This window comes from Pygocentrus nattereri, chromosome 8, assembly GCF_015220715.1.
Source record: "Pygocentrus nattereri isolate fPygNat1 chromosome 8, fPygNat1.pri, whole genome shotgun sequence".
Taxonomy (NCBI): domain Eukaryota; kingdom Metazoa; phylum Chordata; class Actinopteri; order Characiformes; family Serrasalmidae; genus Pygocentrus; species Pygocentrus nattereri.
In genome coordinates this window covers 3,002,047-3,018,862 of record NC_051218.1, presented here as the reverse complement: position 1 = coordinate 3,018,862, position 16,816 = coordinate 3,002,047, and the positions used below count along the sequence as shown (strand labels likewise).

Sequence of the window (16,816 nt, the reverse complement as noted above, 5' to 3'; positions counted from 1 at the left end):
CAGCATTCAAGGTTTTCCACAAAGTCAAACACACGATCTTTTCTAAATATTCAAAACCATTTAATTGATCCCATTGGTCTCAATACAAAGCATATGAAGTCCAAACACATTCATCAAACTATTCACACGGAAGCGTAAAAAAACCTTTCGGAATTATTTATCTCAGTACTACAGAAGCAGGAAGAAGAGCTAACAGTAAAACCAGTGCACTGCTACACTGAAAGGTCTGTTGGTCACGGCTGAGTGACAGAAAAGTCCATCTTAACATCACCAATGCTTGGGTCAAAGGTTAAATTGTACGAAACGGCTGTATGACCGTCTCCTGAACTTTCCCAGGGAGTCTGTAAGAAATAAACTCCCTGCTTTCGGTGTGGACTCCACACGCACTCCCCCTGTCGAGAGAGGAGAAAAGAAGGGAAGAGGTTGGAATTGGAAGCCACTGGGAAAATATATGCATCATGAGGTTTAATTGCTCTGAGGTTCATCATCTTTGTTATGAAATATGCAGTTGGTCAGTTTTAAGTACTGACATCACAATATGCTCAGGAAGGCTCAGTGCGATATAGTGGTTGTCCAATTACCACAATAATCTGTATTTTTTCATTATTTATTATACTTAAACTCACCTGAAGACTTTCACATTATTCCATATTCCCCAATTCCTTTTTCCTCTTTTATTCTTTATTCCTTATTCGTTATGATTGGAATTCTGCTGAAAATTTGCTAAGAAATATTTTAGGCCTTGCAAGCACTGTTTTTAAGTGAGGAAATACAAATGATGTTTATCATAACAATATTGACACGGTCAGAAAAAAAAGGACACTGTACAGGTTCATTCTAGCCCCTCAAAGTAAACAATGTACCCTTAAAGAAACAAAACCACGCTTAAGGTCCAAGTGTGTGTCTTTTAATGAGATCAAGCGACACTATATTCACCTTCCTAGGCTAAGAGGTCAGATTAGTACCTTTCCATAACTGCTTTTAAAAGTAAAACAAAGTGGAATCAAAACAGGGAGCATGAAGTCAGTGCAACTCAATTATAATTCCAGCAGAATATGGTGCTGTTATGTTCTCCAACTAAAGATAATGAACATGTACCGTAGCACGGGAATGGAGAAGTCTCAACTCCCAACACAGAATCCAGTTCCCAGTCCTGGATTTTGTCACCACTGGTAGGTATGACAGCAAGTGACCAATCAGCAACATCAATAGTTCGGTTAACTTCCAGTGATCACAAAATCCAGGACTGGAAATTGGATTCAGGGTCCAGTCCGGTACCAGAGGATCTCTGACAGAGGTTGCGATGTAATAAGTACCTCCTCGTTGACAGGTTTGGTCAGGCCCATGCTGATGGTGATGTCATCTGTCAGGTTGTACTCCATCCACAAAGCAAACCCATGACAGCGCCCTCTCCTGGAAAGACAGCAGGTTACAGCATCACTACAAACTTTTAGATACTTCTCTGGGCCTGAGCTAATTTAAGATGGATAGAAGCGAAGTGGAAAAGTGTCCTGTGGTGCAACAAATCAAACTTTATGCTCTTTTTGGAAATCATGGACGCCGCATCCTCTGGGCTAAATACGACCCGGCTTGTTTATTAACACAGTTCAAAAGCCAGCATCTGTGACTGTACGGGTTACATTAGTAAGCTTGGCATGGGTGACTAACACATTTGTGAAACCACCATTAATGCAGAGTGATATATACAGGTTTTGGCAACATATGCTGCCATCCAGATGACGTCTTTTTCAGGTAAGGCCTTGATTATTTCAGCAAGACAATGTCAAACCACATTCGGCACGTATTGCAACAGTATTGCTCTGTAATAAAAGAGTCTGGGTGCTAAACTGACCTGCCTGCAGTCCAGATGTGTCACTCATTGAAAACAACTGAAATTCTTTATCAAGCAAGAATGGGAAAACATTTCTTCTTCTTCTTTCGGCTGCTCCCTTTAGGGGTCGCCACAGCGGATCATCTGCCTCCATCTTGCCCTATCCACTGCCTCCTCTACTTTCACACCAACCATCTCCATGTCCACCTTCACTACATCCATAAACCTTCTCTGAGGTCTACCTCTTCTCCTTCTACCCGGCAGCTCCATCTCCAACATTCTTTGCCCAATATCTCCACTATTCCTCCTCAACACATGTCCAAACCATCTCAACCTGGCCTCTCTGGCTTTATCTCCAAACTGCTCCACCTTCACTGTCCCTCTGATCTGCTCATTTCCCAAGAATGGGAAAACATTTCACTTTCAAAATTAGAGCAATCGGTTTCCTCAGTTCCCAAACCCTTACAGATTATTAAAAGAAGTGATAGCAGTGATAGACATGCCCTCTTCTCAACTGTTTCGGAATGTGTTGCTGGCATCAGATTCAACGTGGACATTAGTTTTTCGAAAAACAATAAATTTACACAGTGTCCTAATTATTTTGAAACGTATTTGCTGTATATCTTTGTTATTTATGTGTTTTTAAGCACTGTAACTGAAAGCCTGATGCAAGTTTCATTTTAAAAGCTTCTCACCCAATAAGAGGTAAAGTTCCCTGACTGTTTATTGGCTGCTCAGGAACACACTGTTGGAAGTCAAAGGTCATAACTGGGTGTGCTTTGCTCAGGGCACGACACGGGTACTCCCATAGATGATGTGGCTCTGCCTCGCGAGACTCCCGGAAATCCAGAGATTGCTGAAAAAAAAAGGAAAAACGTACGTCCATTAATGATCACTGCTCGGCTAGAACGTTCAAGTATTTGAATAAGACCAACAGAAAATAACAGTGGTCAGTATTTTATGCCATAGATGTTCCTGCTACTCAACAGCATCTCAGTTTAGGTTTCTGTGGTCTAAAGAGGGCTACAACTATTCTACAGCCTCGGAATACCACACCTCATGGTTGAACGATGACCTGAGCTGAAATCATGCGTACCTGCACCATCTCGTCCATGGGGCTGACATCAAATCCTTCACAGGTACCACAGGGGGCTCGGATTCTCCATAAATCCTGCAAGGAGAAGGAAAGCCATGAAGCACATGGTTAAAGACTTGGTTCAATCCGGGTGCCCCCTGAAAAGCATAACTAGGGGCAGTTGTGGGCTGGAGGTTAGGGATCCAGCCTTGCGACCGGAAGGTCGCCGGGTCGATCCCCAGAGCCGACAGTCCATGACTGAGGTGTCCTTGAGCAAGACACCTAACCCCCAACTGCTCCCCGGGCACTGCAGATTGGGCTGCCCACCCCTCCAGGCACGTGTTTCCCTGTTGTGGGACTAATAAGGGTCACTTAATCTTAATTAAAATTGATTGACTAAAAGGGACACTTCTGTAAAAATGATAGCGCTGCCAGGGTGATTTCTTGTGATTTCTCCCATTATTAATAGTTACGGATGCACCAATATGGGAATTGTGGGTCAATGCTGACGTGCAATATTTTCATGCACACATCCGTTCATGTACATAAGTCAATACTTGAACATTAATAAAATCTTTGACTGTATCTACTTGAAGGTGCAGTAACCCATGTTCATCTAAACACTGCTATTCTACTAGTCAGTCAGTCCAATGCTGTGCATTTGTAAGCAATTATCAGCAGATAGCAATCTTGTCCCCATATCAATGTTTATTAGCCTTTTTTAAACTATCACTTGAATTGAAGGTAGAATCCAGAGAAGGTGTTGTACCTGGAACTCCACGCCGAGGAGGTAGAGCGTGGCGGAGGAGGGCAGGATGGTGGCACCAGGCCGGAGGAGACGAGCCAGCGCCGTGCGGCAGTACCAGAAAAACAGCGAGTGCCATGGCAACAGACTGGTGCTGAAATACGGCTCACCCATTAGAACAGATATCTGTAGGCGTTGTGAAAAAGAGGGGCCTTCAACACCACACTACTCTTTTGTGCTTTATTTAGGATCGCATGTTTGCAGTGTCTTACAACAGCTCCCAGTGAAATGCATGTATGTGTGGTAGATAAACTGAAGCTGCAGCTTGTACGCTCCCATTACGCTTCAAAAACACAGGCGCACACACAAACGTGAGGAGCCTCAGTCAAATGGCATGTTTTACTGATTATCCAAGTGAAAAGAGCTTAATTACAGCATTCGTACTTATTTGCTGAGCTTAACATCATGGAATGTGCCGTAACTTTTGCACAAGCAACATTTATAATAGATTTTTCTTTCTACATTAAATTCAGCAAATAAATGGCGACTGTGCATTGAAATGTGCAGAAATGTGTTCTCTATAGAGGATGTGCACTTATTTTCCACTTGTAATTTGACCAGGGTCGCCCAAAGCTTTGTATAGGATTGTAGGTCCACTATATTTCCAAAAGTTTTCACTCACCCATCCAAATCACTGAATTCAGGTGTTCCAGTCACTTCCATGGCCACAGGTGTATAAAGCCGAGCCCCTAGGCCTGCAGACTGCTTCTACAGACATTAGTGAAAGAATGGGTCGCTCTCAGGAGCTCAGTGAGTTCCAGCGTGGTACCGTGATCGGACGCCACCTGTGCAGCAAGACCAGTCGTGAAATTTCCTCACTACTAAATACTCCACAGTCAACTGTCAGTGGGATTATAGCAAAGTGGAAGCGATTGGGAACGACAGCAACTCAGCCACGAAGTGGTCGGCCACGTAAAATGACAGAGCGGTCGGCGGATGCTGAGGGGCATAGAGCGCAGAGGTCACCAACTTTCTACAGAGTCAATCACTACAGACCTCCAAACTTCATGTGGCCTTCAGATCAGCTCAAGAACAGCGTAGAGAGCTTCATGGAATGGGTTTCCATGGCCGAGCAGCTGCATCCAAGCCTTACATCACCAAGCGCAATGCAAAGCGTGGAATGCAGTGGTGTAAAGCGCCGCCACTGGACTCTAGAGCAGTGGAGACGTGTTCTCTGGAGTGACCAATCACGCTTCTCCGTCTGGGAATCGGGAAGATGAGTCTGGGTTTGGCGGTTGCCAAGACAACGGTACTTCTCTGACTGCATTGTGCCGAGTGTAAAGTTTGGTGGTGCGGGGTTGTTGTTCAGGAGTTGGGCTCGGTCCCTTAATTCCAGTGAAAGGAACTCTTAATGCTTCAGCCCCAAGAAATTCTAGACAATTTCATGCTTAAGAATTAAGAATCAAGTTAATATGCGTGTGAAGGCGGAAGAGTGAATACTTTTGGCAATATAGTGTATTTTAATACCACATGCTTTAGTAAATCCAAGCTTTCTGCGAGTCTTTCTACCTCATACTGTAGTCCTAACATTACTTTAAATAACAAATTGAATATCTTATCAAATAAACGTATTATAAATAACTAATTAAATTATAAATAAATAATTCTATATTACCCGCGACCCTGAGGGAGAAGCGGCTTAGAAGATGGGTGGATGGATGGATAATTCTATATTATATCATTATAATTTGAGAAACTGTGTGTGTGTGTAGCTGCACCTGCTCTCCTTCCAAGTCTGCGGATGTCAGCTGTTCTGCCCGAATGGCCAGCAGTTGGACCCCATTCTTCAGTGAATTAGCCTCCAGAAACTGTAACAAACAAGTTTAAGACCCACTGGCTGTATCTCAAACGGCTCCCTACTCCTTACATAGTGCACTACATATAAAATATTGGCTCCTGCATCTAAACAGTGCATAATATGTCTAACAAATAGCCCTTTGGGATTCAGTCATGTGTCCACAAACAGTGCAGTGTCTGGGTTCAGAAACTTCAGAGAGTTTCATAACTTACACAGTGCACTATGCAGGGAACAGGGAGCCCTTTGAGATGCAGCCACTGAAGTGCCCTTATAGTCTTATGACAACCACTTAATAATATTTATCTCCTCCTTACCTGCTCAATCACTCGCTTTGACATTCCAGAGTTTTCCAAACTGAATACCTGAAATTGGAGATTAAATCAGGTCTCACCAAAAATGCACTTAAGGTCAAAAGCAGGAATTTCTTAAACAACATTATTGTGTGAACAGTACAACAATTTAAAGATAGTGATTATTAAAAGTAAAGAGAGCTTGACTGAGACACAAAAACACACCTTTCTAGCTCCAAGCAGGTGTGCAAAGATGGGCAGAAGACTTCCATCACTGACGACTAAGCACACACCATCTTTCCCCAGAACCTACAACAAACACACACACACACACACACACATATTATCTCTATTATATCACTCTCTCTCACTCTCACTCACTCTCTCTCACACACATACATACACATACATACGCTCACCAGCCACTTTATTAGGTTCAGTTGCTTGTTAACACTAATAGCTAATCAGCCAATCACACGGCTGCAACTCACTGCATTTAGGCGTGTAGAGGTGGTCAAGACAACTGGCTGAAGTGCAGACCGAGCATCAGAACGGGGAAGAAAGGGGATTTAAGGGGCTTTGAACGTGGCGTGGTTGTTGGTGCCAGACGGGCTGGTCTGAGTATTTCAGAAACTGTTGATCTGCTGGGATTTTCACACACAACCATCTCTAGGGTTCACAGAGAACGGTCCGAAAAAGAGGAAACATCCAGTGAGCGGTCAGTCGTGTGGACGAAAATGCCTTGTTGATGCGAGAGGTCAGAGGAGAATGGGCAGACTGGTTCCAGATGATAGAAAGACAACAGGAACTCAAATAACCAACCAGAATCTCTGAGGAACGTTTCCAACACCTTGTTGAAAGTCTGACATGAAGAATTAAGACAGCTCTGAAGGCAAAAGGGGGTCCAGCCTTTTACTAGCAAGGTGTACCTAATAAAGTGGCCGGTGTGTGTGTGTGTATATATATATATATATTTGCTCATTTCTGCTAATAATATAAAATGTGCTATAATTTTTGCACAGGCCACATTTAAAGTTTTTTTTTCACTACAATATGTTAAACAGTAATTGTAGCAGTTAGCATATGACTATTTTATGACTGTTACATTACTTAAAATTCATTTATATTTATAGAAATATTTGTAATAATAATAATAAATTATTAATATTGTGATTAGTGTTTTTACCCCCAAAACCCCTGACATCAGCTATATATATATAAAGCATGTGCAAACAGTCAGACATTAATAGCTGTGCAGTTTAGCTCTGAACGGCAGGACTCACACTGCGCAGAGCACTGAGGTAACTCTCTGTTCTCTGCCAGTCGTTCAGCTCTCCAAAGCGCGGCCGCGTCCACACCAGGTGAGCCTGACAGGTACAACACGGCCGGCAGAAGCTCTGCTCCACATCAGTTTGGTGACTAAGAGAAAGACAAACAGCACATTGTGACGATACACTAGAACACAAAATGCCAAACCAACTTCTAAGGCTGAACTTTGGAGGTGCGGCCGTGTGGATTTCTGTGAGGAACTGAAAGTGAGTCTCTTGAAAAGAATGACAAATTTCTACTGTGAACTACAGTGTATCATGAAGCTACTGCTGAACAAAAAAAAATATATATATATATATAAAAAATATGCATTTTCCCCTGTATGTATGTATGTATGTATGTATATATATATATATATATATATATTTTAGTTGTTGTTGAAAACCTGGTATCTCCATTTTTGCTGTTTTTCAGTTTTTACCAATGTGAAAATGCCTGTTGCTCTTTAAATTGAGTGTAAATTTCATGATGAATGGATCAAAACAAACGGGCCAAACTGAGTTGGAAAAAATTCTGGTTCCATAGACTTACATTGACGGTAGTGTAGGTTTTTCCTTCTCCTGTAAAGTTACCATTTTGGCGATGTATGTATATATATTTTGAGGGGCAGTCATGGGCTGGAGGTTAGGGATCCAGCCTCGTGACCGGAAGGTCGCCGGTTCGATCCCCACAGCCAACAGCCCATGACTGAGGTGTCCTTGAGCAAGACACCTAACCCCCAACTGCTCCCCGGGCGCTGCGGATTGGGCTGCCCACTGATCTGGGCAAGTGTGCTCACTGGCCCCTAGTGTGTGTGTGCTCACTAGTGTGTATGTGGTGGTTCACTTCATGGATGGGTTAAATGCAGAGGTGAAATTTCCCCGTTGTGGGACTAATAAGGGTCACTTAAATTAAATTAAATTAAATTATATATATATATATGAACCCATATTAGTCCAATAAAGCCTGATTCTGGTTGTGTTTCTGATCATCTCTGTCTGAAACAGGGCTCTGAATTCTTTGAAATATCTTACCAACATGTACAGCACAAAGAATGAAGGATGTGAATTATTTACCCCTCAGAGAGGTTGTACCAGAGACTGTAGTCGTCATGGGAGACACTTAAGCTCAGCTCCTCTCCTTCACACACTCTCCTCTCGGCAGGGAGGAAATACACACTCTGCATCCAGTGATCTCTCCACTGCACACAGAACACAGCCAGCATTAAGCTGGACTCGCACCACACTGCCTTATTTTATATACGACATGCAAGAAGACCTAAGAAACGCAGCTATGCTGTCTTATGCTTTGCGCTGTGAAAGCCAAAAACTATATTTGAATTAAGACACTGAGCAAATAAGACAAAAGTGATGAGTCCTGATTATTCCTTTAAATTGTTGGATACACTTGATTTTTATTAGATTTTTCACATTCTGTGAAATTCTGTTAGAATTAATAAAACCAAACAATCTTTTCTGATTGAATACAAAATGTTTCATTACAAATTATTTGATCAGCAGAACAACCAAAAGTCAAACGTACAATCTTCAAAATGTTAACATGAATTTCTTCGTCTTTGTCCCTCTTCTGCTTTAATGACCGCCTGCGCTCAGCGTCACAGACTCGAACGTGAACTTCAATAAAAGGATGAAGACTGAAAACTCAATGGACTCAATCTCAGCATGGCAAAAACATATGGGGGTTAGGATTAGGTTGAGTTTAAGGTTAGGGTTAGGATTAGGGCCAGGGTGAAGGTTAGGGTTAGGTGTTGGGCTGAGTTTAAGGTTAGGATTAGGGCCAGGGTGAGGGTGAGGTGTTGGGTTGAGTTTAAGGTTAGGGTTAGGATCAGGGCCAGGGTGAGGGTGAGGTTTTGGGTTGAGTTTAAGGTTAGGGTTAGAATTAGGGCCAGGGTGAAGGTTAGGGTTAGGTGTTGGGTTGAGTTTAAGGTTAGGGTTAGGATTAGGGCCAGGGTGAGGGTGAGGGTTAGGTGTTGGGCTGAGTTTAAGGTTAGGATTAGGGCCAGGGTGAGGGTGAGGTGTTGGGTTGAGTTTAAGGTTAGGGTTAGGATCAGGGCCAGGGTGAGGGTGAGGTTTTGGGTTGAGTTTAAGGTTAGGGTTAGGATTAGGGCCAGGGTGAGGGTGTGGTTTTGGGTTGAGTTTAAGGTTAGGGTTAGGATTAGGGCCAGGGTGAAGGTTAGGGTTAGGTGTTGGGCTGAGTTTAAGGTTAGGATTAGGGCCAGGGTGAGGGTGAGGTTTTGGGTTGAGTTTAAGGTTAGGGTTAGGATCAGGGCCAGGGTGAGGGTGAGGTTTTGGGTTGAGTTTAAGGTTAGGGTTAGAATTAGGTCCAGGGTGAAGGTTAGGGTTAGGTGTTGGGTTGAGTTTAAGGTTAGGGTTAGGATTAGGGCCAGGGTGAGGTTTTGGGTTGAGTTTAAGGTTAGGGTTAGGTTTAGGGCCAAGGTGAGGGCTAGGATTAGGTTTTGGGTTGAGTTTAAGGTTAGGAATAGGGCCAGGGTGAGGACTAGGATTAGGTTTTGGATTGAGTTTAAGGTTAGGATTAGGGCCAGGGTGAGGGCTAGGATTAGGTTTTGGGTTGAGTTTAAGGTTAGGATTAGGGCCAGGATTAGATCTAGGGTGAGGGTTAGGGTTGAGTTTAAGGTTAGGATTAGGGCCAGGATTAGATCTAGGGTGAGGGTTAGGGTTGAGTTTAAGGTTAGGTGTTGGGTTGAGGTTAAGGTTAACGTTAGGGTTAGGGTTAGTATTAGGGCCAGGGTGAGGGTGAGGGTGAGCTGTTGGGTTAGGTTTTGCGTAATTGAAGTAACACATTAGCACATCTATTTAATGTAAGTGATGTATCAACAGAACATCTGCAGCATATTTACTTCAGTGCATTCAGATGCTTCATTACTGCTACTGCACTGATGTGTTACTGATAATCTGTTCGGAGTTTATTAATCATCTACAAAGGCCCACTCCAAATAAAATGCTACCCAATTTTTTTCTTCTGAAGCATAATTTTTATCAGGACAGTAATGTCCATCAGATTTATTGGCAATAATAGCGAACTTACGGGATACTCTCTGGGGTCAGAGTATGTCCATCTGGGGGCCATGGAGCACACGATGCTGCCACTGGGGTCCATGTCCAAATCCCACCAGGACAAAACCACCTGAGCTCTCCCACCCGCCTGCACCACAAACCTGCAGGAAAACGAGCGGGGTGCGCTGCTGACCGGCCTGCTGAAGTCCACGCTGAAAGCGAGCGAGAGAGAATTGTTTACACGGTACAATGTTTACAATGTAGATGTTGATAGTAATTTTGTATACAATCTGTATCACAGCATAGACTTTAACCAGCTTTGGCAAAAAATGAACCCCGTAAACTCTGATGGTCTGTATGTAGGTCCAGACTTTGATTCCTTAAGTCTGATAACTACAGAATTTACACCTTCGTTTCACAGTAATTACTGATTCATTCAGAGCCGGTTCTAAATAACCGGTGTTAAAACACATAACTGCACTAAGAAGATTAATAACTAAGCCTGGGGCTCAAGAAGATAAAAAGCAAAGACAGTTAAAAGTCTGTTCATCTTCTTTCAAAAAACAGAGCCTCCACCTGAACATGCTGCAGAGGGGGCTGATGGGGGTGAAAGCGCTCGGGGGGACCTGGCTGAGCTGGATATCGCAGACAGCGTGAGCTCCAGCACATTCTCTGACAGCAGCAGGGGGCACCAGCGCGCGCTCATCCACCTGCACCGACCGAATCTGTGCCCAGCTCCACAGCTGCTCCGACTCCACCAACTGGGCATAAACGGTGGCGCGGTGGGGCACCGCCTCACAGCCCACCTGCGGGAGGGACACAAAAGTCAGGCCCATTTCAGCACATGAAAATGATAATACCATCACTTAATACCCACTGCCCGTCAAAAGTTTGGGGACACCTGGCCTTCTGATGAAAGCTTTCTGTGTAGTGGTTTGATTTTCATGGTTAATTTTCATATTAAAAATACACTAAAAATGTATTTAAAAAAAAAAAACCACAACAACAAAATAGCCGTTGATTAATGCTCAGTAAATTTATTACAATTATCTGGTATGAAGAGCAATTTCTTCTTCGAATAATAATCTGACTGCTTTCCAAACTACTGTTAAAAGCATGCACTCAAACTCATTTGGCCCAAAGGTGGATTAAATATCTGCTGAATGCTGATTAGTGCTGATATCATATGCCGGACCTTTGGCTTGCCGTTTTTGCACGGAGAAACGGCTCAACTGCTTCCTATTCAATTCAAGCAAACTAACAAGATAAAAAGCAGGCTCATTTATGCACATTGAGAAGCAAGCTGTCCAGAAAGAGTTGTTAAATCAATGAATTATGCTGAAGGCTTAGAGAGTCTTATCTCTAAGTGTTCATGGTTCTATAAAGAACCATTTTCTTTACTATAGGACCCCTGACGAACCACGTGTATGAGTGTGTATGATCAGAGTGGGCATGATGCCGACGTTAGGGCTGGGTGAGGGTTAGTTAGGGCCGGGTCTGCTGAACCGTGCTGATGTTATGAAGACTAGAGGTCAGCTAGATTTTTGCCCGTTCTAAGGGTTAATATTATCTAGAGTAATCTGTCGTACCTGGACGAGGTGCAAGTGTGCGTGCTCATAACTGGGTAGCGCTCCCTCTCCGATCAGCTCCGTATCAAAGAGCTCTGTCACTAATATATTTGCTCTCTCCTGCATGTCTCCATCTGCAAGTACACACATTGAATTACTTTCATTCTTACGCACAGGAATAAACAGACACTGATGCAGCATCAGGATCCTTGGTGCTTAACGTCTTTCTTTGTAGCTACAGAGCTGAGCGAAAGTCTTAGGCACCCAAGACACAGTTTCAAAATCTATTTATTTGCCTAGTTTGTGTTGATTTGCTGAGAAAAGTGTTAATATTTGAATAAACAAAATTCATAGAATATTAATTAATAATGATTATATATCGCTGCTGTTGGAAGAAAACCTCGTATCTCCAAAATGGTAACTTTACAGGAGAAGGAAAAACATACTTTACTTTCAATGGAAGTCAATGGAACCAGAATTTTTCCCATGTCATTTTGGGTCGTTTCTTTTAGGCCACTCATCACAAAATTTACAAACAATGTAAAGAGTAACTGACACTTTCCAATTATGTCAAAAACTGAAAAATGCCAAAAATGGAGATACAAGGTTTTCTTCCGACAGCAAGGAGATATATATATATATATATAGTGATTTTCTGGATGTTGGTGTGTTTGTTTACCCATCTCCAAGCGTCTCCTCGAGGAAGTCCAGTATTATATGTAGTTAAAAAGCCGCTCCTGGTTTGACCAATCAGTGCTCAGTAAATTGAGCTCATGATGTAATTGATGATATTAACGAGTCTCTGTGGCGGCTGTGAAGGTGTCCAGTAAAAATATGGACCCGAGGAATTCTTGTTACTTCTTATTGTTTTTCTGTTTATTTGAATTATGAATACGACTTTATTCTAATGTATATTGTGATAAACTCCCTGCTGAGGTACATCGTTTAAAAATCTGCTCATATGCCTAAAACTTTCACACAGTGCTGCACATTTACCTACATCTATTTAAGTGTTATCATTTCAAATTTAAATAAAGTCATTTCAACTCTAACACTGTCTGTGTGTTTCAATCATCCTAACGGTGTCAAAATATTTTAAATAAAATCGACTTAAAACTATTCTGTATTTAATACCAAGACTGGGTTGTACCACTTCAGCTGGTTCTCCAAACCCAGAAAAGGCTTCCTCCTGAAATACAGTCCAGCCAACTGTGGCTCCTTCAAGACATCATTTCCAGGGCAAGACTCAGTATTCAGTTTATTCCAAAATTTGTGGTCAACCAACCTGGTCCAACTGTGACCTCAGTGGAGTGTTTATTGATGACCTTGATCTTATCAGAGAAGCCGTTTTTCTTTATAATGCAGGTAGCTGCTCTGGCCATGGGTTTAAACACCTGTAAGTACAGAGTGAGTAATTAGGGTGAATTTTCACTTTACACCAGACAGAGCAAGGCCTTCCCACATCAGGCCGCAGTCAGTACCTCGACAGCATAGCAAAAGTCTGCTCCAGCGGAAACAGCCATCATGGACAGAAGGCCTGTTCCTGTGCCGATGTCCAGAACGATGACCCGCTCCCCTCGAGCTTTCACCCGGCTGACCGCCGCTCGGATACCCTGGTAGTATTTCTCATTCTGTCAGACACAAAGGAGAGAGTTCAAAACTCAAACGACAAAGCAAGACACAAATCGGGCGCCCGTTGTCTTACATACCTCTGACTTTAACGCCTCTAAAAGCTCCCTCACATAAAGGCAGTGAACCAAATGGTTAAGAATACATCGTCTGATTTAGGCTTTGGACCAAAAAGTCTTTTTTCACAGCCATTCGTGTTGGAGGGGTACATGCATTCAAAACAATCCCCCAAAAACATTCATTCAGCCTCGATTTTACGGCTGTGTTTGGTGTCACTATTTTACCATCATCAATATTACATATAAGAGGTTTTGTATAGTAAATAAAATGTCTTTATTTGTGTGGCAGACATGGTGACCCCTGGTTCCCATCACCACCACTGTAAAGACATCCGAGTCCAAAATGAACCATTTCGATCCTAAACTACAACCCCCTTTCCACAACCCCCTTAACAGCTTACACGTTGTTTATATTGCAATAAAAACAGCATCCATCCATCCATCCATCCATCCATCCATCCATCCATCCATCCATCCATCCATCCATCCATCCATCCATCCATCCATCCATCCATCCATCCATCCATCCATCCATCCATCCATCCATCCATCCATCCATCCATCCATGGATGTAATTTGAAACTGAGAAATTTGATCATTGATAACGATTAAAACAGAAATGTAATTACATTTAATTAACATTTTAAAGCCTGATACTTAGAAAATTGAATCCTAGTTGGAGTACCTACACACGGGTTAACAGAGACAGCTGTTACGTGCCTTGATAAAATCAGTCAACCACGGCTGCACCTGTTAGGGCTTGTGAAGCCGAAACTTGGTCAGGAACGCCGTCTGAGCTGAACTTGATTTTTTTTTTTTTTAGACAGGGCTGTGGTCAGTGGCAAACTACAGGAGAGGATGTTGGAGCGGAGATTATCTAGCACAGATGAAACTCACCCTGTCTCTGTCATGCAGCATGTCAGCATAACAGGACCTGTCAAACAGAAAAGAGGCGGCACTTAATGTCAATATCAATACGGAAAAATGCAAATTCCCTCAGTAGGGAATTAAACACCAACCGTAACCCAGGCTGACCTAAGCTGACCTCAAGTTTTTGATCCAGTCCATTAAGAAACACTGATCACTTAAATGAAAAAAAGTGACCAATGCATGTGCTAAGAAAAGTCAAATCCATCCCAATAATGTTAATTAAGGAGTTAAAACTATGTAATACAAATAATAACATAGCATATGCATTGAAAAGGTATTTACATATAGGACACATATTCTAATATGAGCAAATATACACATCGCTGCTGTCAGATCAAAACCTCGCATCTCCAAAATGGGAACTTTACAGGAGAAGGAGAAAACCTACTTTCCTTTTAATGTAAGTCAATGGAACCAGACGTCTTTCCAATGTCATTTTGGGCAATTTCTGTTTGTTCATTCATCATGAAATTTACAAACAATGTAAAGGGCGACAGATGTTTTCAAATTATGTCAACGACAAAAACGGAGATACAAGGTTTTGTTCCGACAGCAGCGATATATTTATCTTCCATATGGGACGATTTAAATATGAACTTTAACTCTAAGAAACCACGGACTGGTTTCCCGCATCCAGATTAAGCCTAAACCTGGACTAAATGGGACTTTTAGTGGAGAAATGTCAGAAGGTTACAGGAAGGGCCAAACTCGTCACTATCTTCTGAGGTCCTTCGACATCTGCCGGACTATGCTCAGGATCTTCTATGAGTCTGTGGTGGCGAGTGCTGTCCTCTATGCTGCTGCATGCTGGGGAAGCAGGCTGAGGGTGGCAGACGCCAACAGACTCATCAAACTGATCCGCAAGGCCAGTGATGCTGCGGGTGTGGAGTTGGACTCTCTGACGGCCGTGTCGGAGAGGAGGATGCTGTCTAAGCAGCAGGCCATTATGGACAGTGGCTCCCACCCACTCTACGACACGATGATGAGACACAGGAGCTCATTCAGTGCAAGACTGATTCTACCGAAATGACCATAGAGCGCTACAGGAGGTCACTCATTGATACTCACTAACAGGGTGTGATTCACAAAGTGTGGCTCATCTGTGCAAAACTCAGTCCCTACCTGCGCTGTTCATATTCACATTTACGGCATCTGGCAGACGCTCTTATCCAGAGCAACTTACAGTTCGATTAATTTACACAGGAAGGCCAAGGTGGCGTTAGGAGTCTTGCCCAAGGACTCTTATTGGTATAGTCTAGGGTACCTGCCCTGGAAGGGGGACTGGACCCCAGTCTACAGTGTAGGAGGCAGAGGTGTTACCCACTACACTAACCAACCACAACGTGGTTCATATGTGTAATAATAATGATAATTACATGCCAAAACTCAGAGATACAATAATTATAACTGCTTTATACAAGATGTTTAATATTTATTATCACAGCCACCGCCGCTTACTTACGGAAGCCCCGCTGGTGACATCCTGTACAAACGAAAATAAGGCGTGGCCACGCCTCATCAACGCACGGGAACGAGATCCTAATGCGCGGCCACGACTTAGTAAGGCTTGGGAACGAGATCAAGGCTTACTAAATCGAGGCCGCGCATTTTGTGTGTTTATTCTTTTACCCAAACGCTTTCAGCTGTAATAACTGCGATGTCCCTCCGGGATCATTAAAGGATTCTGGTTCTGATAACACCGCGTTCTTAACGGAATCCAGGAGAACCTCCTGCTTATGCACCACGGCTCGGTTCTGTGTCGGACGGGATTACAGCGTTTAATCCCTCACCTCGCGATCTCCTGGTGATAGTCGTACTCCTCGCTCTCCTCCACCCAGTCCAGCGCGCCTGTGGTGGGATTCGCGCGGCCACAGAACGTCTTCATTGCAGCCGCGGGTGCAGCCGCTCAGCAGCGCGGACAGATTAACACTCACTGGGCTTCTTTACGGATTAACCGCGCCGGGGCACTAACGCACGATGGCCTCGCCGGCCGCGGCCATGCTTCGGTTTACCCAAAGCACGCTTTTCGGGTCACGTGACCGAGCCTTGCCCCGCCCCCTGCTGGCCACGTGTCAGTGATAGGAGCCGCTTTCAAAACCGGGACCAGAGCCGGTTTATGAGGAGCCTGGAACAGCAGGGGGCGCCCGCGAGTGAGTGAATGGGAGTGAATGGAGCTCGACGGCTGAAAACGAAGAGTTTAAAAAAGTCTCTAATCACTCGCCCAAAACATTTCTTTAATTTTAGAGAGCAGAAGGATTTATTTCACAAAAAATAAATAAATCTCTCCTGTATGTTTCGTTTATTTCCACAACAAACGGGCTTCGGCCAGCAGGAGGCGGGGCTTTACTGCTAGAGCGGGATGATTGATGGGCGAGCGGAGCAGCTGATTGGCTGTTCGCGCTCACTGACGTTATGAATGTACACGAGGCGCCGTTTTAAACTCTTATAACTCGAGTTTAAAAGCGCTTAAAAATATGACATTGGTGTT

The 16,816-nt window shown here is 43.4% G+C and overlaps 1 protein-coding gene across 1 annotated transcript; it reads right to left on the bottom strand.

Annotated features, from left to right (window-relative positions):
* Positions 1–38: 38 nt before the first annotated feature.
* prmt7 (protein arginine methyltransferase 7) lies at positions 39–16,388 on the bottom strand. The gene is made up of 17 exons (XM_037540717.1): positions 16,119–16,388; positions 14,296–14,332; positions 13,192–13,341; positions 12,996–13,104; positions 11,732–11,844; positions 10,719–10,948; positions 10,174–10,354; positions 8,184–8,308; positions 7,083–7,218; positions 6,025–6,108; positions 5,824–5,871; positions 5,430–5,519; positions 3,676–3,837; positions 2,928–3,002; positions 2,527–2,687; positions 1,317–1,413; positions 39–392 (listed from the first exon to the last, which is right to left on the bottom strand). The coding sequence occupies exons 1-17, from the start codon at positions 16,211–16,213 to the stop codon at positions 234–236; spliced, it is 2,052 nt and encodes a 683-aa protein (XP_037396614.1). The 5' UTR covers positions 16,214–16,388; the 3' UTR covers positions 39–233.
* Between the last annotated feature and the right edge of the window lie 428 nt (positions 16,389–16,816).

Bases quoted from the DNA above. Each gene is read 5' to 3' on its own strand.
- prmt7 (XM_037540717.1), bottom strand. From the start codon at position 16,213: ATGAAGACGTTCTGTGGCCGCGCGAATCCCACCACAGGCGCGCTGGAC. The intron at 3,003-3,675 runs GTACAACACCTT...TTCTCCTTGCAG, and splicing joins TCCTCGGCGTGGAGTTCCAG to GATTTATGGAGAATCCGAGC. The intron at 393-1,316 runs GTACTTATTACA...CTCTCTCGACAG, and splicing joins CCAAACCTGTCAACGAGGAG to GGGGAGTGCGTGTGGAGTCC.